Here is a 25,537-nt window from a genome sequence, read left to right on the forward strand (position 1 = left end):
TTTGTTTCCATTATTACCTGACCTAAATTAGATAAGTTGTAGAGCTTCAACTTCTTTATCTTTGTTGTCAGAAGCTAATGTTGGCACACGTTTTCTCTAATTTGGACTGGTTTTGCTTATGTTTGGTAGAACATTAAGGAATATGAAATTTTCGGTTTTCAAAAAAATGACATTAAATGCAATAATCTGGTAAATATTTTATACTTCATTATTTTCTTTTGATGATATAATGTTAAGCATATTTGTAATTTATGTTGCATATGTAAACATTGAAAATCAGCTAAAATGACAAATTTGTTTCACATTATAACTTGTGAGTTTTAATTGGTATTTATAATTTTTCCCTTTCATTACAGATTTTAAGATGTTGTGGTGTCTTTAAATACTTTAGTTCTTCCTCCACATCAAAAGCCATTAAGTTTCAAATGCAGAAAGACGTCAGTTCTATATTTCAGAGCTTTTGGATGAATGCTATTTAATATACCTGGTATAATGCAGGTTACCTGTGTTGTTGGCTAAGGTAATGTTAGGGACTCATTATATTATAAACCATGATAGGAATAATAATTTTATTTATGGTGTTCATAGACTTGTCTTAAAGAAATAGTTGTATATTGTATTCATAGGGGGAAAAACAGATTTGATAGTTTAAAATCCCATTAAATTTTTTTTTCACAATTAAAATGAATTTTTCCTGATTTTCTATGGCTTTAGAATTTTGGAAGTTTTTTCCTTATTAAAAATATTGCCCAGAATTAACATTTTGTGGGATTTTAAAATGTCATGGACATTCTACAGGCCAAATATTGGTATGTTTGAATTAAAGTGATTATTCATGGTAACATCACAAACTATACCATAAGTTTCCTAAGCTCTTAGCCTAAGTTTCCAGACTAAATGTGATTATAGACAGTTGAATTTAACTGGTGGAAAGCTTTTATAGTGCCAAAACACATTTTCAGTTATTGTGTTTATTAGTTTATGCCAGTAAGCTCATAGTTAATTAGAATTAGAGTCAAGTTTTTAATATGTCTATTCTCTTTTTCCCTTTGTATTTATTTACTTTTAATTCTTACAGGGATACTATGTGATTTCTCAAATTTTGGGATTCATAAAGAGATATAGCGTCCTTTAGTACAATTGCATTTATTGCATTTTTCCAGTAGTAGAAAAATATTGGAAGTCTGCTTTGGTCATTATTTTCATATATGTGAGGTTTTGTTTATTTGCTCTTTGGTTTCTTTCTTTCTTTTCTTTTTTTTTTCTTTAAAGAATAATAGACTATTAGAAGTTATAGTTTGTATGGTTAATTAGAAAGAAGTAGATTTTTCTCATGAAAAGAATAGTGAACAATTCTGGAATTTTTTATTTTATTTATTTTTTTTTATCTCTGTTGATGTGTAAACTAAATTCCCACATTGGGAATACTGTAGTCTCAAAGTCAAGTTAAATTCGTGTGATGAACACTTCATGGCAGCAAACTATCCTCTTTAGTTGCTAAATTTATGGTTTTGGTTTTATTCTTTTAATAATTGTCTGTTTCAGAAACTTATTACAAATACAGAAGAAATATTGACAGGTTTAAAATAGAATTAGTGAAGTTCTACCCATTTTCTGAATTGTGCATTTGAGATAAATAATCAGAGACTTGTGAATCTTATACAATACACACACACACACACACACACATACATACATTTATATATATATATATAGAGAGAGAGACATTTAATTATTTTCAGCTATTTACTCTGTATGTTTTTTTAGATAAACATTACAGTAGAATGTATTTTGACATACATATATGGAGTATAACTTACTGTAATTAGGATTCCATTCTTGTGATTGTACATGATGTGGAGTTTCATTAGTGGCGTATGCATATATGACATAGGAAAGTTATGTCTGATTGATTCTACAGTCTTTCCTATTCCCTATCACCCTCCCTTCCCTTCATTCATTTCCCTTTGTCTAAATCACTGAACTACTGTTCTTCTCTCCTCCCCATATTGTGTTTTTGCATCCACGTATCAAAACATTCAGCCGTTGGTTTTTTGAGATTGGCTTATTTTCCTTAGCATGATGATCTCTAAGTCCATCTCTTTACTGGCAAAAGTCATAAAGTTATTTTTATGGCCAAGTAATATTCCATGTATATATATACCACATTTCTTTATCCATTCATCTGTTGAAGGGCACCTAGGTTGGTTCCATAGCTTAGCTATTGTGAATTGAGCTGCTAAAAACATTGATGAGGCTGTATCACTGTAGTGCTAATTTTAAGTACTTTGGGTATATATCAAGGAGTAGGATAACTGGGTCAAGTGATATTAGTTCTATTTCCCGTTTTCTAAGGAATCTCCATGTAGCTTTCCAGAGTGGTTGCACCAATTTGCAGTCCCATCAGCAATGTATGAATGTACCTTGTCCCCTACATCCTCATCAACCTTTATCGTTACTTGTATTTTTGATAATTGCCATTCTGACTGGAGTGAAATGGAATCTCAGTGTAGTTTTAATCTGCACTTCTCTAATAGCTAGAGAAGTTGAACATTTTTTTTATATATTTATTGACCATTTGTATTCTTTTGAGAAGTGCCTGTTCAGTTCCTTTGCCCATTTATTGATTGGATTATTTGTGGTTTTTTGGTGTTAAAGGTTTTTTGAGTTCTTTATATATCCTGGAAATTAATGCTCTGTCTGAGGTGCAGGTGGCAAAAATTTTCTCTAATTCTATAGGCTCTCTCTTCACATTTTTTATTGTTTCCTCTGCTGTGCAGAAGCTTTTTCGTTTTATACCATCCCATTTATTGATTCTTTGATTTTATTTCTTGCACTTTAGGAGTCTTATTAAGGAAGTCATTTCCTAAGCCAAAATGGAGAGTTGGGCCTGCATTTTCTTCTGGTCAGTACAGGGTCTTCTGGTCTAATGCCTAGGTCTTTGATCCATTTTGAGTTTTGTGCAAGGAGAGAGGGGTTAAATTTCATTCTGCTATGTATGGATTTCCAGTTTCCCCAACACCATTTGTTGAGGAGGCTGTTTTTTCTCCAATTTGTGTTTATAGCACCTTTGTCTAATATAAGATAACTGTTTATTTGACTTTCTGTCTATGTCTTCTATTCTGTTTGTTTCATTGACCTTCATGTCTGGGTGCCAGTAGCATGCTTTTTTGTTACTATGGCTCTGTAGTATAATTTGAGGTCTGGTATTGTGATGTCTCCTGATTGTCTTTTCTTGATGAGGATTGTTTGTCTATTCTGGACATCATATTTTTCCAAATGAATTTCATAATTGCTTTTTCTATTTCTATGAAGAATGTCATAAATTACATTAAATCTGTATAGTGCATTTTGATAATATTAATATGCTTGTTGAAGAACATGGGAGATGTTTCTATCTTCTAAGGTCGTCTTTAATTTCTTTAGTGTTCTGTAGTTATTGCTGCAGAGGTTTTTTCACCTCTTGTTAGATTGATTCCCAAGTATTCTATTTTTTTAAGGCTATTATGAATGGGATAGTTTTCTTAATTTCTCTTTCATCCAGTTATTAATGTTATTAAGTTTGAGCTAGAGATACACTCTTTTGGCTCCCTTTAATAGCATATTTAATTGAACAGACATTTTAGAACTGTTGATTAAAATTCTACATCTGAATTTCTGGATAAAGACTGGTGATTGGGGAGATAATCATAGCAATAGAAACCAGCATCTGGATTGAGCTTTCAGCATCACTCTGGATCAAGTTAACCCCATAGCGTAATCCTAACCATAGTTGATTTTGCAAAAAGCCTTAAGTTTTTTTAAATAATGCTATTTATACTAAAGGGATAAGTTTGGGCCAGATATAGCTAACATTCATATTTTGTTTAATCCTATGTAGTTCAAATTAGGGATAACTTCCTGTAATAATTTTCATACTCTGTCCCTTTATTTAAAGGAAACCTTTCATTAGGTGTAGAAGAGGATACAGTAGTTAACAAGTTGAATGTTCTAGCTGAAACCAAGTTGGGAAGAAAGCAATGGGCTAAGGCCTACAAATTATTCTAGGAAAGGAGTTTCTGTGTACTCTCAGGCAAACTGGAGGGCTGAAGAAGGTGGTGGACCTATGAAAAGCATGTTTTGGTCACTTGAACTTGTTTCTGTTTACCTAGCCTTTTTTTTTTTTTTTTTTTTTTTTTTTTTTTTTTAAAGTTGCTCTGTCCTAATATGAATGTAAACCAGAGCTACTATTCCAAGATTACAACAAAAGCTAGAATTCCTTTTGTAATCAATTGGGTTTTTGTTTTGGTTTGGTTTTGGTTTTGGTTTTTTTCATTGTTTGTTGTTTACTTCCTACTTTTTAGTTCCGGTGATCTTAGTTATAGCCAGATAGGTATGCTCAGTAACCAGATGTTTTTTCACTAGAAGGCTTCAGTCTTTTAGGGTTGAAAACAGACATGATTGTAGGAAACCTCCCTCCTGTTTCTACAGATTTCTTTTGTTTCTGCCCTTGCATACCTGCTGCTGAAACTAATTCATAAGCAGCAACTTTTTCAGAGGAAAATGTGAGTGAAAGTGAATCTAAAATAATCTCAGCCTTCTCTTTCAGGGGACTTTCTGGCTCTTTCTGCAGGTATTTTCCTCAGATACTCATAAGTTGAGAGCATCTCAAGAGTCCTTAAAACTGCTACAGAGATGGTGTGATATTAAACAGTCTGCCCAAGTTGAAAGTCTTAAATGGACATTGTGGTTTCAGAGAATAACTGAGTGGTTTTAAGTGTTAAATATAAATACCAAATGATAGTTACATGCTTCTCACCATGCAGTGGTATTGATAGTCTCTTTCTTTCTGAGGGTGAGAAAATTTGACTGATCTTGCAATATTTTATGTACCTTTCAGTGAAACTAAATATAGCCAGAGAATCCACATTTAAGATGTACTGTTAGAATTTGGAACTTAAATGTCTTCCAGAGGCTTATATGGTAAAGGCTTGGTCATCAACTTGTGCTCCCATCAACTTGGGAGAAACTTTTGGAGTTGAGTTTAGGGGAAGGAAGTTAAGTCAGTGAGGCATGTCCTTGAAGGGGATATCCCAACCCTTTTCTTTGGTTTTCCAACCTGTGTAAAGTGAGCAGCTCTTCTCTGCCATGAACCTTGCCATGTGACTATAGATTGTAATGCTGAACCAAAATAAATCCTCCTTTTTAGGTTTTTTATCTCAGGTTTTTGATATCAATGGAAATCTGATTAGCCCATAATGCTTAGCACTGTTTGAGTCTGATAGTATCAATGACACCTAGCAGTACTTTGAGGCATATATTATCCTCATTTCACATATAAGGAAACCAATGCTTAAGAAGTCAATTTTATTCCTGATTAATAGGAAAATAGTAAGCTTTGAGATCAGGTTACATCAGTGGTTTTTCCATTCCATGTGGACTATGATGTATAATTCCTATCTTGATGAAATATAATGAACTTCCAAAAATTAGCCATTAGAAGTTCTTCTCTAGTTTGTAATGAAGATGGTTTTACAAATATTAGTAATTAATATCCATTTGTGTTCTGAGTTTTATTTAATAAACTGGAAGAAGATTGGCTTGGTTTTTATTTTCATATAAATGACAGCTATAACTGAATGAAATGCTATATAATTACATATTCACAGTTTATTTGAGTCAGATATTATAATCAAGGCAAAATGAAATGTGATTTATGTTTACATATTTGCAAAGATAGGCCTTTTGGCCTAATTCTGATGAGGCCATGGGTTTCATGCCTATGCAGACTGATAGTGTATGTAGTGAACTACCTGCTACAAATGTCCTTAACCTTACTAATGTGTGTCTTTAGGAATTTACCAAGAGAATGAATAGCACAGGAAAAAAGTCCTTTCCTTGCATGGGAAACTCAAAAAAAAAGTCAGTGGTATGTTGACTTATTCTAAGGCCAAGTTTGGTTCATTGTAATATTAACCACTGCCCCCAGTTTCATTTGTTAAAATATTCAAGCCATAATTTAAATCCTTAACTCATATAGAAATACAGTTTCTAAACTTTAACCGTTACTGAATAAAAGCAGTGCTTATTTATTTTCTCGGAAAAAAAAATGACATCATCATTTAATATGAGACCTTTTTTTTTAACTCAGTGTTTTATTGTAGTGCTAAGAGAAGAATAATGTAGATATATTTAACTTGACACATCTACTTTTTAATTTATTTTAATTAGGTTTATATGACAGCAGAATGCATTTTGATTAATTGTTCAATTGCCACACAACTTTTCATTTCTCTGGTTGTACATGGTGTAGCGTTGCACCATATGTGCAGTGACACATCTACTTTTATAGCACACAAAAATAATTGCTTTGTGAGGATCTGCAGTGCACCTGAACCTTATAGTTGCCTAATCTATTTAATTAGAAAGCCCTATGGAGAGTAATATATTCTTAAAACTTTTTTTAATATATTGCTTTTAGGGGGATGTGAAAATTATAAAGATTGCTTTGACTTTTCGTTTTCTCTGTACAACCAACAAGCTAGAAATAATGTGCTGGTTAAGAAGAATTAAAGGTCAGTTTAGAATGCCAACACCTATTGTTAACTGTAGAAAGAGAAACTGGCAAATAATTTCAAACACTGAGCTGTTTTGCTGCAGGGCAGGGAAAAGAGTTTCTTAAGCTCTGATGCCTACCTTTAATATTTACATCATCATAGCCCTAGATGCCTTACATGGCCTGGGTATTCTGAGAAATGAGTCCTCTTTACAATTAAACCAACAGAGCATTGGCAAACAAAGTTTCGTGTGAAAGGGTTACAAACTGCATTCATTTGTTTAGAGCAGTAGAAAATTATCTTCAGCATTAACCAGGATACTATTCCAATGAATTGAGAGTTCCTATATATGAGCTCTTACAGGAACTGGTACCTTTCAGAGAACCTGGTTTATAAGTGAAGTGGTTTGCAAGTTCTTAAGGGTGATATGGGGATCACAGTAGTATAAAAGGGGGAGGCAAATGGCAGGATCGGAGGCCTAGTGTCCCTTTTCCAAAAACTTCACTTGTGTTTTATATGTTGATTTTTTTTACATGTTTAAAACACTTTCTAAAAAGAGAAACCTTTTAACAAACTTGAATGCTACTGAACTATTTTAATCTTTTAACAAAAGTCTTCTGATAGCATTTAAACCTTTTTTGAATGTTAACATTCTGTGGAAATATTGTTATAATCATTGTAACGATTATTATGGTGGGGAAATCAGTGGTCATAGCAGAACATATCTTCTAGTGGTTTAAAAATAATTACCTGGAGTTGGACATGGTGGTACATGCCGTAATTTGAGCTATTCAGAGGCTGAGGCAGGAGGATCACAAGTTCAAGGCCAGCCTGGGTAACTTAATGAGACCCTGTCTCAAAAAAGATCTGGAGATGTGATTCACTGGTAGAGCTCCCTGAATTCAATACCAAGTACAAAAAAAAAAAAAAAAATCTGATATAAACCTGTTTTATTCTAATTGCTTTTACTCAGGACAGTGGGAGTTTGTTCATTCTTTCATTTGATTAAATGGTTAATTTCCTAGGTTATTGCCACATTGTACACATTTTTATCTGACAAGTTTGGGAACAAGTGGATTTTGTAAAATGACTCTGACCCAAAGTGGAAGTGGGAAGTTACCCCAAACCTTTTAAAAGGAAAAGCCTTGAGAAAAACATCAAACCCAGGCACTTGGGCCTATAATAAATATGAATCACAGGCTTCCTTTTTCTTCAGCAAATGTCAGAAACGCTTGGCATCTGAGTGCATTGTGTTTCTCCCCCTTTTTCAGAATGGCTCAACTTGGAAAGGTCAACATATCCCTTTATCCCTTTGGGAAATTTTTTCTTATAAATTGGAATGTTTATACACATAATTGTAGGAAAAGTTTAACATTTGCTTTGATGGGACAGCACTTTGTTCGATAGAATGAAATTATTCTTTTTTTTCCATTTTCCTGCCTGTTTGTACATCATAGTCACCCAAATTACTGAAAGAACTCTGAGGCACTTCTTTGTATGGGATCAGATCATCCTGTCCACAAAATCAGCCAACGCCTTGGGCTTCCAAAAGGCAAGCATGTTCCATCCTTTATTTACTCCAAGGGACTCATTTGTGAGAGACTTTGTTCTGAATCAAAGCAGTAATTTTCCATAGACTGTATAAGCTAAAATTCTAAAGGAGGAGAAGGGGTATGGCGATGGGGAAGAGCAGAAGAAAAAGGAATAACTGCTCTAGTCCCTCCCTCCTGTTTTACCTTTGTGCAAATTTCATCCCATGTGGACAGGATATACAGTGTCCAGTGTCTCAAATGAGTTACTTTTTATCTTTGGGTTTCTGTAAAGGATTTAGGACATCAAGACAACAAAGTGATTTGCTATTGTTGATTATCTGCTTCCATTTTGATAACATAAATGCATGTAGTCATGAACATTCTTTCTCATTATAGAGTCCATTTTTTTGGCCCATCTTGAATTGACAAGCAAATATATTGGGCAAATATACTTGTTTCTGTAGCAACCAACAAGCAGATATCAAAAACTGGTTTATGATTCTTCCTAAAGTAAAAACGCCTTAATTTAGCAATGACTAAAAATAAACACTAGGAGGGACTTTTAGGAAGATACCAGTATCTAGGTATTAGTCTGGGCTGGGCTACAGGAAGGAACCTGAGTCAGTATGGCTCATTATTTTGGTATACTTCCAATCATTCACCTCCAGAAATAGTTTTTCCCTTCTATTTCAGCCAAATCCCTCTCCTACTGACAGGAACTGCAAGTTGTGTGTTGTGTTAGTACAAATGTGTGTGCCCAAGGTACATACGTTAGAATACAAGGTATTCCAATAGAAACGATCCTAAACAGATGAACCTCCTCTTTCTACACATGTCCTTCTGCCCTAGATCCTAGTCCTTTTCTAGGATTTCCCTCTTTCAATTAACCCCTTCTCTCCTATGTTAGAAATTTTTTTCCTTCATTGGCTCCACCACTAAAGCATACAAATATGTTCTATTCCTCTCAATATTGAAAAATAAAGCCCTTCGCTCTTATCTCTTTGTAACTACCACCCACTTCCTGCTTCCCTTCACAGTAAAACTTAAAAAACAAATTATTCCACACACTTCTTTCTACTTTCTCTTCTATTCACTCTTCAATGTGCTAAAAAAACATTATTGGGTACTGGGGCTGTGACTCTACTGGATTCGAAGCACCACATAAATAAAAGGTATTGTGTCCACTTACAACGAAAACAATAAAAAAAATTGCACACATTTATTTCTATTGTATCTCTTCCACTCACTTTTAACCTGCTATAATCTGGCTTCTATCCCTTTTCTCCAAAGAGTGTTATCTTGAGGACACTAAACCTTGCTAACCAAGTCAGCGAACAAAACATTTAGTGCTACTCATTCTTTTGATAAAGAGTATCAACACAGGTGACCACTCTATTCCTCTTGAATCACTCTTCTCTCGGTTTTCATAACACTACATCCACCAAGTTTTCTTCCTACCTTTGAGGCTGCCTTTTTGGCTTTGTTGGTTCTTTATCGTCTACTTCTAAATGTGCAAGTACCACAGGACTCAGTGTTTGGCTTTCTTTACACTTTTTTTTGGATGATTTCATCTATCTCATGGCTTTAAATATTATTCAAAACCAAACGAACCCAATTTTATAACTAGTTATGACAGCTCCCATAATTTTCACATTCATATATGTGGTTACTTACCTGGCATTTCCACATAGATATTTCAATACACATCTCAAGTTTATTTTCCTGGCCAAACTTGTTCCTCTTAAACTCCACACTCTTGGAAAATGGCACTAATAGTAATCCAGTTCAAGTCAAAATTCTAGGAGCCAATTTTAATTTCTTACAGCCTACCTCTTATCTATCAGCAGATCACATCAATTTTAATTATTCAATGTATCTTTAATTATTCAACTTAATCACCAAATCTACTTCTATCTCCAAGTAGTCATGATTTCTCATCTTCACCATTAAAATAGACCTTTAAATGAGCTTTCTGTCTACAATTCACTCTCATATAGCAATCAAGACATTTTTATTTTGTTTTGTTTTGTTGACTGGGGATTGAACCCAGGGACACTCTATCATTGAGCCACATCCCCAGCCCTATTTTATATTTTATTTAGAGACAGGATCTCACTGAGTTGCTTAGGGCCTCACTAAGTTGCTGAGGCTGGCTTTGAACTCGTGATCTTTCTGCCTCAGCCTCACAAACCACTAGTATTACAGGCGTGCACCACCTAAATTTTTAAAAATGGAAAAAGAAATCTATATCATTGTTCTGTTTAAAATCCATAAATATTTTCTCATTGCTCTGCCAATAAATTCAAACCTCCTAGTAAGTTCCCCCAATAAATTCAAACCCTACCATGATTTGCATGTCCCCATATGAATCAACTTCTTGTCTACTTCAGTCTTTCCCTTCTCCCACTCTGCTCTAGGCATCCTAGTCTCCTTGATGCTCCATGACATGTGAAGCCCTTTTCTGGCTCAGGGTCTTTGCATTTGTTCTTTTTGCAAATTCTATCCATATCTTCATGATTGACCTTTTCATCTATTAGCATGTTACTTCTTCAGAGATGTGTTCCTTACCTTCATCCCATCATTCTTAAGTCAAAATGCCTTATTTCCTTCAAAATACCACTCTTGAAAACTATCTTTGTTAGCATGTACTTATCTTTCACAGACATAGAAAATAAGCTCCCTGAGGGCACTATTGATGACCAGACTAACAAAATATAGGCTTGCATGTGAGAACCCAGGAAGCAGTTGTTGGATTAATTTATTCAACAATGATTGTTAGACCTCTTAGTATGTTGCAGCTACTATTCTATGTTCTGGACATACATCGGTGGACTAAACAGACTGCAGACTCCTGCCTTATTCATAAATATATCAGGGGTATGATGGATAATAATCAAGACAGAGAAAGTTTTTTAAAAAGTGTGTCTAAAGGTAACAAATAAGTGCTATGGTGGAAGAATTTCTGGGTGAGAAATTAGGCTGCTCATCCCAGGTCTCCTCCCTTTTATGGTAAGGTAGAAAAGTATTTGCTTTGCAGCACTCGAAATACTGGTTTCTGGAGATGAAATACAAAATCCTAAGCAATTTTCCTCTTTGAGGCTCAGCCCCCCCTAAAATATAATAGTATCCATTCCATGAGAATGGTATGAGGAATAAGTGAATAATACAGATCAAATATTATCTCATCCCTTCCCACCACCCAAACTCTATCATTGCAAGGGAAGGAGGAGAGATGGTATTACCACATTCTTCGTCTCCTATGCATCTTGCAAGCTAAAAAAAAAAAAATTCAAATGGAAATATTCAATATATGCTTATTGAATAAATATGACTTTTTAAAACCAAACAGTTTTTCTTTCTTTCTTTCTTTTTTTTTTTTTTTGGAGAAACCATGCTTTTCAAGTCAAGGAAGGAAATTTTCACCTTTAATAATTATTTTCCCTTTTCTCATTCTTAATTCTATTTTTACAGATCTGCTATTTATTCTTATATATAAAAGTAAACACAATTATTCTACAGGAGGATAAAACCTTTATTTAAATGGAAACACTAATCTTTATTTTCATCATGCTTAAGTGTGTGGTTACAAACAATCTCCAATAAAACACTATATAGAATAAGCAAAAAAATAAGTTAGTACATTGTAAACTTACGTATAGTTTCATCAATTAACAGGTTTAAGAACAAACAAGCCATTTAAGACTTTGGAGCTACATTTATTTAAAAACTGCAAACAGTCAAACCTTATCAACCCCAAGTAAGACACTAAAGAGCTATTCAAGACTTCTTTGAATCAATTACACAAATACATTTTTTATTTTTGGTTGCAGTCCCCTGCTATGCACAAGACCATTGGAATGCTGGAACAGTTACACATTTTAAAACGGCACAAAGCAAAGCAAGGAGATAACATGCCAGCCTTGGAGAAGCTGTCTTCAAAGTGCAAACTTTGCATTTTCTCTTCCTGAACCACTAGAATAATAGGTACCTCAGACGACACGGGCAGGGTCATGAGCATGCTTTCTATACCACACTGGTGGGACATTTACTGGAACCAGGTCTCCATGCCTTTGAAGATACCTCCGGTTTTAAACAGTGAACAGGCTTCAACTAACTATAGTGCAAATCAAATACCGAGGAGCAAAACGACAGAATAGAGACTGCCACAGATCGACCTGCTGTTTCTCTACCTGGCACAACGCCACACGGGACAAATTGGCACACAGCAAAAACTTCTATTTAGGTTTTGATATGGAAAGCGGAGCGGCGGAGCGAATGCAGGGCAACCACACAGCAGCCCCGCAGCAAGGCTCCGATGTTGTAGACCGGATCTATGCCCCCTCTCTGAGTACTGAATGCCCACAGGACAGTGGGCACCACAGGGGCAGCCACAGCCAAGAGATCAACCAGGAAACTGCTGCTCCAGTACTGCCTCACGACACCCCCCTGGGGCAGCGGGACGACGCTCTCCAACCTTTCTTCGGCATAGGCTGAAAAATCCAGCTCTCTCATGAGGCGGTTGTCGCGGGTTTCGGTGGCCTCCTTGCCCAGCGGGGTCTCCACGGGAGACAGAAGGATGGCTGAGTTGGGATTTCTTGGAGTTAAATCAACCACCAAGGCCGAGATGGACTCTGGGAAGCTCTCCACCGAGTCAGCCCCAGACTCGTCAGGGGAAGCTGAGCTCGAGGGACAGGGGTCCTGGAACTTGAGTATATTCTGAATGAGCTCGGAGACAGCAGGGCTGAAGAGCACCACGTCGGTCTGCACCGCCTGCTCCACCAGCGCGACGACCCCCTCGCGACCCACCCCCTCGGGGGCCGCCTCCAGGATTTTGGCCCCGGGGGTGGAATGAACCAGCTCCAGGTCACCAGATTCTGTGGTGGCACTTGTCACCATCTCGTCTAACAAATCAGTGCCGTCGGCCATGCTGTCTCCCACCAGCAGCTCACTATTGGCCCCTTCCTCTGTGACCTGCTCTTCCAGAGCTAATCCACCTGCCATCTTGCCATAAGGGGCATTTAGAGGTAGGCTCTTTTCCGGGGAATCACACGGTAAGTCTAGACACAGTTCATCCCTCAGGGAGCCATTGTGCGCCATCTCCATGCTCTGAAGCAGAGACTCCAACTTCTTGTTCTGGATGTTAATGTCCACAAAATATTTCTGAATGCCTTTATCTTTATCAGCCAAGCTGCTTCTCATGGTTTCAATGACCTGCTTGAGCTGTTTAATCTCCTTCCTGGCTTCCTTGAGTGCCAGCTGGGCCTCAACCCGGTGGCACTCTTCTTCAATCCAGTCTTCTCTCATACGGGCCAGCTGGGACTTGAGCTCCACAATTTCAGTTTCCCTAGAGGGACAGCAAGCACGGTTAAGAAAATGGGAACTTTGAACCAGCCTACCAGCAATTCTGACACACAGCCTGGAGCCCAGGCTCTTCCAATTCAAACTAAGGTTAGCCAGGCATGGTGCATATGCCTGTAATCCCAGCCGCTTGGGAAGCTGAGGCTAGAGGGAGTTCAAAGGCAGCCTCAGCAAAAATGAGGTACTAAGCAACTCAGTGAGACCCTGTCTCTAAATAAAATATAAAATAGGGCTGGAGATGTGGCTCAGTGGTCAAGTGCCCCTGAGTTTAATCCCCAATACCCAATCCCCCCCACTCTCCCCCCAAACCAGTAAGGCTTAAATCTGTTTTGGAATGATTTTGTCAGGTATTAGCTATGAACTTCCTCCTTTAATTGTGAAATAGCTGAAGTAGTAGTAATAGTGACCAGAATCAGAATTAAAATTGCTACCATTGTTTTCTTTCTTTTTTTTTTTTTTAAAGATTTGGCATCATCTTTTTTTTTTTTTTTTTTTAAAGAGAGAGAGAGAGAGAGATTTTTAATATTTTATTTTTTAGTTTTCGGCAGACACAACATCTTTGTATGTGGTGTTGAGGATCGAACCCGGGCCGCACGCATGCCAGGCGAGCGCGCTACCGCTTGAGCCACATCCCCAGCCCCCATTGTTTTCTTTTTTAAAAAAAGAGTACCCACTGTCAGCACTGCACAAAGCACTTTACAAGCATTATCTTCTACTCAATATTATTATTTGACATTTTATTATTAGAACTTCTTAGCCTGCTTTTATCTACATAGCCTTCCATTTCATAATATTTAGGAACAGCTACGGAAGGAAAGTCCATTTTGCTTTAATTACCTATCAAGGACAGAAGCTGAAATGGTAAATTTTAGCTTTGCAAAACTGTTCTGATCATATTCCAATGATAACTAAAATGTTTTTAAATGTTTTAAAATGTTACATGTTGCAAGGACTTTGTGCAAAGTCCCTTCTCCATCTCCTCAGGTAAAACAATTGAACCCATCCTACACAAAGGAGAATCTATGCTATTTTTCAGTCCTTCAAAAATCTTTCCATGAACTCCTCACATACACCAAACAATCCCAGGAAGTATGGGATGACTCACCCCAGAAGTGAATTTGGGTCTCAAGTCTATTTTGAACAGGTAAAGAACCAAATTAACTTGGAAGATGAAAAATGCCCCTTCTGACAGCCTGTAATATTATCTGCCCAGAGTTTTATCAGTCAAGGTTATTGAGTCTTCTCCATATCCTTGTGCCAGTAGAAGAGATTAGGGCTGGTCAAGCAGCCATGTGCTGGATCAGACCCCAGACTCACAAAAGGATGCTAACGCCACCCATAACCTGAGCTCACACCTACCCTGATTAGAGTGCTATTAATCTGTCCCAAAATATTTCAAGGAAAAACTATCAAGCATAAAAACTGGCTTGCCCCCAAAATGTCAAAGGTCTTTTCTCTCTGAGATAAGATCTCTCCAGCATGTTTGTGTGTGTGTGTGTGTGTGTGCACACGTGCGTGTGTTTAACCTTAAAGTTTAGCCAAGAATAATGAAACCTCTTCCTCTAGCACAGAAATAGCTTGCAGGAATCACAATGCATGCAGATATGTACTCTCTTGCTGAGATAAATAGCGTTTGATGGGGCCATGTGTGACCCATTTTTCTGGAAGTACAGAATTGTTCCTGAAAGTGTTTCTGCCATTTAAAAATAGTCACATACACGCCCAGTTCTTCATGTTGAAGCTGTACAAACCAGAAAAAAACAGGGGCCCCACTAACCTAGAAGGCCCCTGAATTCCTGAAACAGTTAAACCATAAAGAAGTAAGAAATGGCTCTGTTCAGAGACCAACTTCAGAAATTTGACAAAATTAAATAAAATCATTTTTTCTTTTCTATTTTTCTATATAGTTTGGGTTCATATTTCATTTTAGGGAAACAGAAAACTGTCCTAAACCACACTGTACAAGGATTTGCAGATTCACCTTTCATGAAGTCGGCGCTCCGATTCTTTAAGCTTGGTCTTCAGGTGTCTCACTGTGACTTCTTTCTGCTGCAGAGGAGTCAGATACTGCTCTGGATTTGGGGGTTTGACACCATGGTTTTCTCCACAAGACATGTACCTTCCAGACCGCCTGAAACAAGCCAAGTAATGAGATGTTAGTTTCTGCCATTTCCTTTTCTATAGTAAAGAAAAGTAATACAGTGTGTTAGACTGAATGTCTATGTCCCTCAAGATTCATATATGGAAATCCTAACTCCCAATGTGATGATATTTGGAGAGGGGTCTTTGGGGGACATAGTTGGGTCATATTTGTTCTCTGTAAGAGAGACTCCAGAGAGCTCTCTAGCTCTCTCTTTCTACCTTGTGAGGTAACAAAGTTGGTAGTCTATAACCCGGAAGAGAGAGCTCCCCAGAACCTTACCATGCTGGCACCACAATCTCAGATTTCTAGTCTCCAAAGCTGTCAGAAACATCTCTATTGTGTATAGATTGTCCCATCTATGGCACTTTGTTTTAGCAGCCCAACTAGACACAGCTGAGGGCTTGAGAAGAAATGGCAGCCGTGTATTGTGGTCTTAAACCTCAGTAACAGATGAGCTCACTTCAGAAGGTGGACTGTAATATACCTGTCAATATTAGTCCTACAAATTACTTAGAAGACTGAGGTGTGTGTGAAGGTGGGGACAATGGAGAGGGGGGATTTTCTATGGCTTAGGAATGATCTCATAAGAAACAACAATGCACGATTGTCCACAGGCCTGGGCTGTCAGTTGAGTGACATGCTATTATATGAAAGGGCACTGAATGGAGGGGAGGGAGAAACTTTCCATGCAGTGTGCCATTGCCTAAAGATCCTGCTTGCCATGAGCTGAATTCAGATTGTTCTGAAATCAATCCCCTGTGTGAGTGTACTGATTTGGCAGAAATGGAAAGTTATTTCTTGTGAAAGGAACAAACTTACCCCACTCTCACTAGTGTGTTTTGTGAGAGAGGTGCTTGATATTCTACACACACAGTCCCAGCTGGAATCTTGGCCCCTCTCAGACCTGGCCAGAAGCTGGGCATCCCTGCTGTAAGAAAGCTGACTAATGAGAACAGGGACACCCTAAAGAAAGAGGACTAGAAGAGAGTGCTGCCAGCTCCTTCCCTGACTCTGGACCCAATCCAAGCTGCTGTGCTGCCCTGCCTCCTGTGCCTGCACTCCCTCTGATGGCCTGTGTACAGCTCCCAACCCTCTGGCCCACCTCTCTGGCCCCTTTAAATAAACAGTTCCTTTTGCTACTCCACACTTTGTCCCACCCTATGTTATAAACTCCTTGCCTTCTCCACTAATTTCACTTTGATGTCATTTCCTTATGGTGGTTTCCTGATCCCTCCAGCCTCAGCTGGACCCCTTCCCCATCTTTTCACACACATATAGCAGCAAGTACTTGCAGAATAATCTGTATTTGTTTTTGTTAGTAGATGGTTAATGCCTTTCTTCTCTGGGCAGTGAACACAGGGCCATTTCAGATCACTATTCTACTCCCAGTGCTTAACATCATGCATGGAACTCAATAAACATTCAGTGTTGGAATGAAATAACATGCATGACTCTCTCTGCTGAGGGAAATGAGTACTTCCTTTCGGCTGCTCCTGTGCCATTTTCCCTCCCTGTTTGGACTGCTGGACCTCATTAGAAATTGTGGTTTGTGCTCTTTCTGCAGCAGTCCTTGAAGGATTAGCTTAGTGTGGGAAAGGAAAGAGTAGTGTTTTATTTAACAGAATAAGGCAGGGTATAATGAGTTGTACCCTCTCCCCCCCCACCCCCCCACCCCCGCTTTTTTTTTAAAGAAAAATTTCCCAAATAGTGTGAACTAACAAGCATGAATTAAGAGGGTAACAAGACTTACCTCATGACTGGGCTGCAGTCACTTCCTTTGTAGGAGCCCGAGTTGCTACTGCTTGGGGAGGAAGGGGCATAATTGGGATGGATATTAATGGGGCTCAGCTGATTCCTGCACAGCATAGACAGAAGGTCCTTTTCCCGTGGGGATGGTGGACTGTTGCCAGACTTGTGCGATGAGGCTCCATTACTTCGCCCATGGGGACCTCGACTGAAAAAAAAGCATGACAGATTTTACAATTCTTGTTGCTAGAGCTCTCTGCTTCCTGGTTGCCAAGTTCTGAGCTGTTTCCATCCACCACACCCTTCCACCATGATATTTGCCTCACCTCAGGCCCACCATGAACTGAACCTCAGAAACCATAAGCCAAAATAAAGTTTTCCTCTTCTAAGTTGTTCTTGTCAGGTCTTTTGGTCACAGTGACAAAAAACCTGACTAAAACGGAAATCGGCACCAAGAAGTGGGATCACTGCTGTGACTAAGTTAAACATGTGATTCGAAAGTCTTTGGAACTGGTTTATGAAGGAATTTTGAAAAACCAAATGATGTAAGCTGGAGAAGTTTTAGAATGTTGTAAGTGGGGCTTAATGGAAAATTCTGGTGAGAGCTCAAAAGACCAAAATGTTGATAGGACTGTGAACAGTAAAGACTGAGCTCATTAAATTTTGGAGAGGAAGGTGGATTCTATTGGAAATGGAATAGAGGTCATTCATGTTACATTCTGGCAACTGTCTGCATATTATCCATTCGTGAGATTTTTCTGTGAGGTTGAATTTAAAAGTACTGGACTAATTGATCTGGTGGAGAAAATTTCAAGGCAGTACAGCATTCAGGCAGTGGCATGAATATTGCTGAGTGCTTTTAGCCAAGTTTACTGTGATAATTAGGAGCAGAAAGAAGAGCAGAAAGATTTGAAGAGCTTTCAGTTTGGCCAGAAAAGTGCAAGTAAAACCGGTAAGGAAGGTGTGATTGTTAAAGAGATTTTAAGCCACCAAAGATAAGCTAAGTAAGTACTTTATTCAGAGACAATAGGAAGGATGGCTTGAGGGCATTCCAGGAATTAGCAAAACTAACCATCTCAAACTCAAGGGTGTAAAAGTAAAAATTCCTTAGAAGAGACCACAGGATCACCCTGCTTGCACAAGGGGGCGGGGGGGGGGGGGGGGCTCTAGAAAGTTTTTTCATTGTGCTTAGCTGCTCAGGCACTCAGAGGCTACTGGAGGTGTAGTCCCAGAAGGCCTGGATACTGCTCAAGATGATGGCAGACTTTGTAGTCAACCATATATTGCTGGCTCTTCAGGAATCCAGGATGCTGGAATTAGGGAAGCATGGAATTAGTTCTACCAAGATTTCAAAGGAAGGCCTGGGAGCCAGGCAACATGTAGTGCGGTTGGAATCCCTGCAGGCAGCCTCTGAGAGGATAATGCATAAAAATGTGAAAAGGAAGGTGAACCTGCAGTGGAAACCCCAAGATTAAAAGATGCCTGCATTGTAGAATGTTTGCTGAGGAAAGCTGCAGGAATCGAGCAGAGACAAACCAAGAGAGAGGCCATGTGGGCTGTAACTAGAAAGGCCATATACAAGCCTTTTGCAGAGAATATCTACATGCCATGTGCCACAGATGCTACACAAGAAGCTACAGGGCTTGTTTGCTTAGCTGGATTTTAGCTGGATTTTGGTCGTTTTTGTTTTGGTCCCACCTGTTCTTTCTGTGCCCTTATGTTTCCCTTTTGGAATACAAATGTTTACTCTGTGCCATTATATATTCGATATATATATTTATAAATTACTTTTGATTTTTATAGGGACTCATGCTGACTGCTTGCCTTGAGTCTTAGAAGAGACTTTGGACTTGGACTTTTGGACAATGCTAAAACTAAGACTATAGGGACTCTTAGAAATGGATTAAATGTGTTTTGCATTGTGAGATGGTCATGGGCTTTGGGGTCCAGTGGGGAATGTTATGATTTAGATATAAAGTATCCTCCAAAAGCTCATGTTTGAGACAATGCAAGAATGTTTAGAGGCAAAATGATTGGATTATGAGAGCTTTAACTTAAATCAGCAGATTAACTAGGTGGTAACTGTTAGAGATTAATTAAATGGAGAAAACAGGCCCCTGGGGACATGCCTTTAGGGTTTGTATTTTGTCCTTGGTGAATGGAGCGCTCTTTCTGCTTCATTTTTTTTTTAAATTTATTTTTTTAATTTGTTTTAAAAAGTTAGTTATACATGACAGCAGAATGCATTTCAACCCATTGTACACAAAATGGAGCACAGCTTTTCATTTCTCTGGTTGTACACCATGTAGAGTTGCACCATGTGTGTAGTCATACATGTACCTAGGGTAATGGTGTCCATCTCATTCCACTATCTTTCCTGCCTCCATGCTCTCATCCCACTCCCTCCCTTTTGTCCAAAGTTTCTCCATTCTTCCCATCCTCTGCCCCGTTTCTGCTTCTTGGTTGCCATATCCTGAGTGCTTCCCTCTGACACTCCCTTCCACCATGATGTTCTCCCAAACCTTGGGCTCAGAACTACAGAGTCAACTGACTGTGGACTAAACCTCTGAAACTGCCAAAATAAATTTTTCCTCTTTAGAAAGCATTCTTGTTGCTACAGATACTGCAGTGCCAATGTCTTAGCCCTCACTAAAGCTAGTTACCATTGAGGAAATTCAATTCATAGAGTCAAAAGGCACAATCTAATTCTGATGCAAATGTGTCTCTTGAGCTGCCTTTTCCCCACCTGCCTGTTATTTCCCCTTCTAGCATCATTAGCACAAGCAACCTCTCTTTCTGCTCTTCTTTCAAATAGTTTCTGACTATAAAGCTTGTTTTGGATTAAACCCAATTGCCTGATGGGAATACACACCATGTTAAATACTGATTTGGCTTAGGTTCATTTTGGAGGCTGTTTGGAAGATTTTTTTTTTTTCCCCAGTACACCTGTTTTGGTTGAAAAATATTTGAGTTTGATTTATGGTGAAGTAAGAAAATTAAGATGATTCATCTGGAGGATAAGAGGAATGGGAATTGCCCACAAAGGAGGAAACATGGATAAAGAGGCTACCAGAATATATCAAGTCTATAATTTGGTTGGTTGGTTTTGTAGTACTCGGGATTGAACCTAGGGGCACTCTATCACTGAGCCGCATTTCAAGCCCTTTTTTATTTTTTTATTTGGAGATAGTTTTGCTAAGTTGCTGAGGTTGGCCTCAAACTGGTGATGCCCCTGCCTTAGCCTTTTAAGATTGGGATTACAGGCATGTTCCAACCACACTTGACTCAAGTCTATAATTTTAACCACTTAATTTTTTTTCTTTTCTGTTCCTCCTCAATGACTTAACACAACCTTTCTCATTCAACTACTAAGACTTGCAACAGCCCCTTCTTCACACCCTTGCCTCTTGCATTGTTCACCACAGCAGCAGGTTAATGTGTGTCTGGAGTAGTCTGTCTGAAATGGAATCTGAATACCACCGTCCTCCTCTAAGCATTGCCTCCACAATGAAGAGCAGCCTCCTTAAGATGGCTCACAGGGTCCAATTCACCTTCCCTTTCAACCCATCCTCACCAGCCCTCCTTCCTTCTTCATACTCCACATTCTGAACAACCTAGTTTCCTGAAGAATCCATGGTTAGAATCACCTTTATGTTTCTGAATTTATAATCTCCTCTGCCTAGAATGTTATTTGCTCCCTTCCCTACGTCCCTGGATACCAGGATGCCCAGGATGCCTCCTACTTCAGATTCAAAGGAAGCTACTCCAAGAAGCCTTCTCTTACTTTGTCCCCTAGGCCATGGCAGGTACCTCTCTTGGGTACTCCCTAATACTTTGCTAGTTTCCATCCTGAAACTTGTCACATGGTGTCACCATTGCATACTTCCTTGTCTTGCCTACTGAACTGGGCTTCCTTGAGGGCACAAACACAAACTGTTCTTTTACATCCCCACTACTCCCTGGCACATGGAAGGTGCTCTCTAAATGATCAGTGGATTTGAGTCCTGAAACTGCCACTTACAAGGAGTGAAAAATCAGAAAGGGCATGTAAGTGCAGTTGAAAGGTTAAGAGCAACTGACCTGTAGGCTAGTATTACAGGAGCTGCTTGTTTGGACTTTCCTGTTAATCTAGTTACAGAGATTTGATAACCCACTAGTGTAGGGAAGAATCTTGAGGAATGTTAAAATTACTTAAACAGGATAAAAGTTTTAGCTTTAGTTTTATTACTTAATGGCATTACAAAAAGAAAGAGGAAGAAGATTCCTTTCATATGGTAGAACTTCTTTTTGAGATTCCCTTCTGTTTGCAATTTTACTTACAGTTTTATCCAACTGACACATCTCAATGAGAGATGTGTGCAAATGTGAATGTGAGTGTGTGTGTGTGTGTGTGTATGGGGGGATGTAAATTTGGCTTCCAAACTTTAATTACTGATTTAAAATAAAATATAATTTCAACTAGCTGTCAACCCAGAAAATCACACATAAATGAAACTACCAAATTCTAAAATTAAAAGTTCTTTCATTTTGAAATCATCCAAATGCATTCTCTCTCATTTTTGTGAGAAGGGGACATTTTATATGGAACAGATGGGCTCCATGGCTTTGGGACAAACCAACTTCAGCAGGCCAGGAGAGGGAAGAGCCTTATGAGTAGCTAAAAGAAACATGTATTCTGGCTTGGGTTTTCTTTTCCATGCTTCACTTCTAAGCCTGGCATCAAGTGGCCTATTTCTTTATATGACTTCGGAACATGTAGGATTAACCCTTACAAATTAGGAGAGAATGTCAAGAGCTATCCCTAATTTTGATCCAGGGAACTCAATTCTGAGTTAACCTTCACTGAGGACCTTCTGTGACCCTAGTACTGTTTCAGATCCTTTATGAACTTTGTTTCATTTCACTTGACAATGATCCTACAAGGTGGATGTAGTTCTTTCCTCCCATTTACACATGAAGTAACTGAGGCTCAAGGAAGATAAATGGTCCAAGAACACACAGGTAGCTGGGATTCAAATTCAGATCTTTGTAACTTTTAGACATGTCTCCTAATTAAAAAAAAAAAAAAAAAGGAACACATTCCTTTGGGCCTAACAACAGGTGTATTGGGCACTAGCTACACATGTAGTTACTACCTAAAGAATTTACCACAACATATATATGCAACAAAGCACCAAGGTACACGATTTGTGACAAATTAGATGTGGATTTTTGTGGGAACCCATCCCCCTACACAGAACAAAGCAAAGATTCTTCAAATTATAAAAGATTACTCAATATAATCAAGACTTCATAAATATCTCAGAAAAGAGATTATGAGACTGTTCTAAAAGAGAAACTACATTGTAAAAGCTATTAGCTCTATTCCTTTAATTTATGTTAGCTCAAATGATAACAAGTATAAGCACAAATTCATCATAGATGATGATTAAAAAAAAACATTTTCAAAGAAGACACTAGGATGCCATGTTTGTCATGGCCATGAACAGAAATGCCCTGTGCTGGTCTCCTCCTTCTTGGTCTGGTGGGCCAGTGTCCAGAAGAGAGGAAATTCTACCAACCCTGTACCCTTCCTGCATCCCTGAATAGAATAAGTGGAAAGTAAGAGAAAAGAAGAAGTGTAGAAGGAAATCTCATGAGGGGCCTGGTGAATTTATATTCCCTAGCCATGGCACTTCATGTGTCATCACCACCATCACCATCCTCCCTCCCATCATCCCCACCACCACCATCACCATTACCATCACTGCATCTGCAGCAGGAACAACAGCATCACCACCCATCATCATCATTGTTATGGGTTACACTGTGTCTCCCATCCCCAAATTTATACAACGAAGCTTTAACTTTCAGGATTTCAGAACGTGATTCCATTTGGAGACAGGGCTTTTAAGGAAGCAATTAAGTTAATCTGTAAGCCAAGGAGGGAGGCCTCAGAAGAAACCAATCCTGCCGACACCTTGATCTTGAACTTCTAGTCTCCAAAATTGTGGGTAAATAAATTTCTGTTTAAGCCACCCATTCTGACATTTTGTTATGTAGCTCTAGCAGACAAATATAATCACTATTATAATCATAATCATCAGTATCAGCATGTCTGTTTTACTGACTCTATTTTCTTATAACTACTGAAAAAATAACACTATTAACCCTGTTATAAGTCCGGATACCTTATCAAGCAGTCAAAAACATTAGCTCATTTAACTCAGTGAGGTAGATTTTATTATTATCTCACTTTGCAGAACAAGAAAACTCAGGCTTTGGATCAGATGCCTAATCAACAATGGAGGCTGACCTTGAACCCAAGTTTGTCTGACCCCAGATTTCAATCATCCCCCTCCATTTCTATCTGATTCTGAACAGATTTAAGAAAGACAATTCCTCAGAAGTAAGAGTGAGCCTTCCTTAAATTTGTAATAAGCCTTTAAAGGTTTGTTTTTATAGTCATCTGTGAAGAATACTCTCACCTACTCCACCTGTCCCTCACATTTTCTACTCCATCACCAAAGGTTCTGCTAACCTTCCTCTGCCTCAGGAGAAACCAGACAACTAAAAAGATCACAAGCTACTATTGTTCAGCATGGATACCCGGTTCTTCTACAGGAATCACCAGCAAAGCATGGTCCACAAAACACAGAGACTATGTGACATGCTTGAGCTACTCTATCATCTATGATGTGCTCTGTGCCCATATTGGATAAAGAAAGATAAAGAGTCAGTTTCACTTTTTCAACTATTAACTACTGTTAAATGTGTGAAGTCAATTACTGCTTGGCTACCAGATTCTGGTAGAAGGATATATACGATTTGTCTTATGCTTAATGTGTCAATTTTTGATCACTTAAGGAAACAATGAATTCCAATCTAGAACATTCTCTCTAAAGTCCTTCTGTATTATTGAAATGTCCCTAGAATTGAATCATAGATGCAAATTCCTTTGAAATGCTTGATAAAATTGGCTTCGTTTTTGGCCTATCTTCTTTGATACCTTGTACCATGGATATGTGTTAATTTTCTGAATGGGTGAGATAAATGTTTGACTGGTAGACTTAGTCATATCTGATTTATAAACAGAATGTTTATATTCATGCCCTGTGATGCCAGAGGCACTTTATTCCCAAAAGAGGAGGAGTCTGAGGATAGAGCAATTGTGTTTTTTTCACAGTGGACTTCACTCTTCTTACAGGTTTACCTAGTTTTAGTTTTATTTTTTACAATAAAACTGCACTGGAGGTGTGTCAGATTCCTCTGTGGACGTTAGACAAACCTGCTCACCTGAGAAATAGGAAGTATTTGTTTGCTGCATTCTGGAAATGCAAGCTTCTGGAACCTAAATGCTTTCTCTCCAGAAAGGGATCTTGAAAGTCATACCATTCAACATCCTTTTGACAAATTTGGATATTGTGGCAAAGGAGAGTCAAGTGATTTTGAAAAGTCAGAAGAAAGGTGGTCTCCAGGTAGTAGTATGTTGACTCCATCGCTCCCTTAATGTTCCTGCTCAGTGCTCCCTTATCACTAGGGAATCCTGGGACCAATCCTATTATACTCTCTATCCTTTATCTGACTGGTTTTTAAAGTAATTATATTATTTGCTATTTGTTGCCTCTGCTGCCCTCCTAAAAAAATATAGCTTTAACGGAGTCTTGTTTACTGCCTTATCTCTAGATCCTGTCTCATAGTAAACACCCAATGAATACTTCTTGAATGAACAATGACACTGGTAGCAGGTAGAGATTCCCCCTCCTGCTAAATGTGATTGGTAGCTTCCATTTTCCTAGAGTCCTCTCCCCCAATTCAAATACCATCAACAGTGAACATTCCATTATGCTTATTGTGCTCCAAGCACTGACTCAACCAGAAACCCTATGTGGAAGGTATCCCTATAATTCAATTTTACAGATTAGGAAACTGAGGCCTAAAGAAGTTAAGCAACTTGCTCAGGGCCTGCTACTCCAAGCAAGGGGTCCCAGCTCCAGAACCCACATACTCAGCTACTTTGCCTGATTACATCTTGCAGTGGTCCCTGCCCTCGCCCACCAACATTACACTTTCTTCACTCCTCCTCCAAGTAAATGCTGGGAGTGATCAGGGGTCACTGCTTCCTTCACAAACATGAAAAACGCAAGCTCAGCTAGAGGAAAAAAAGGATGAAGTCAGAGGCTTTACAGCTAAAAATGATGGACTCGTGAAATGGGAGACTATTAGCTTGGTCCCCAGGTGAG

General features: G+C 38.5%; 1 protein-coding gene across 4 annotated transcripts in view; it reads right to left on the reverse strand.

The window, feature by feature from the left end:
- Positions 1–11,667: 11,667 nt before the first annotated feature.
- The window catches only part of Sybu (syntabulin), a 103,467-nt gene continuing 89,597 nt past the window's right edge, over positions 11,668–25,537 (reverse strand). For all 4 annotated transcript variants that reach the window (XM_076835612.2, XM_076835611.2, XM_076835610.2 and 1 more), the window contains 3 exons: positions 17,320–17,523; positions 15,408–15,557; positions 11,668–13,412 (listed from right to left, as the gene is read on the reverse strand). In XM_076835612.2, the coding sequence (XP_076691727.2) occupies positions 12,308–13,412; positions 15,408–15,557; positions 17,320–17,523 (1,459 nt within the window). In that variant the 3' untranslated portion in view covers positions 11,668–12,307. The remainder of the gene's footprint in view (positions 13,413–15,407; positions 15,558–17,319; positions 17,524–25,537) is intronic.

The sequence above is a fragment of the Callospermophilus lateralis genome, chromosome 16 (genome assembly GCF_048772815.1).
Source record: "Callospermophilus lateralis isolate mCalLat2 chromosome 16, mCalLat2.hap1, whole genome shotgun sequence".
Classification (NCBI taxonomy): Eukaryota; Metazoa; Chordata; class Mammalia; order Rodentia; family Sciuridae; genus Callospermophilus; species Callospermophilus lateralis.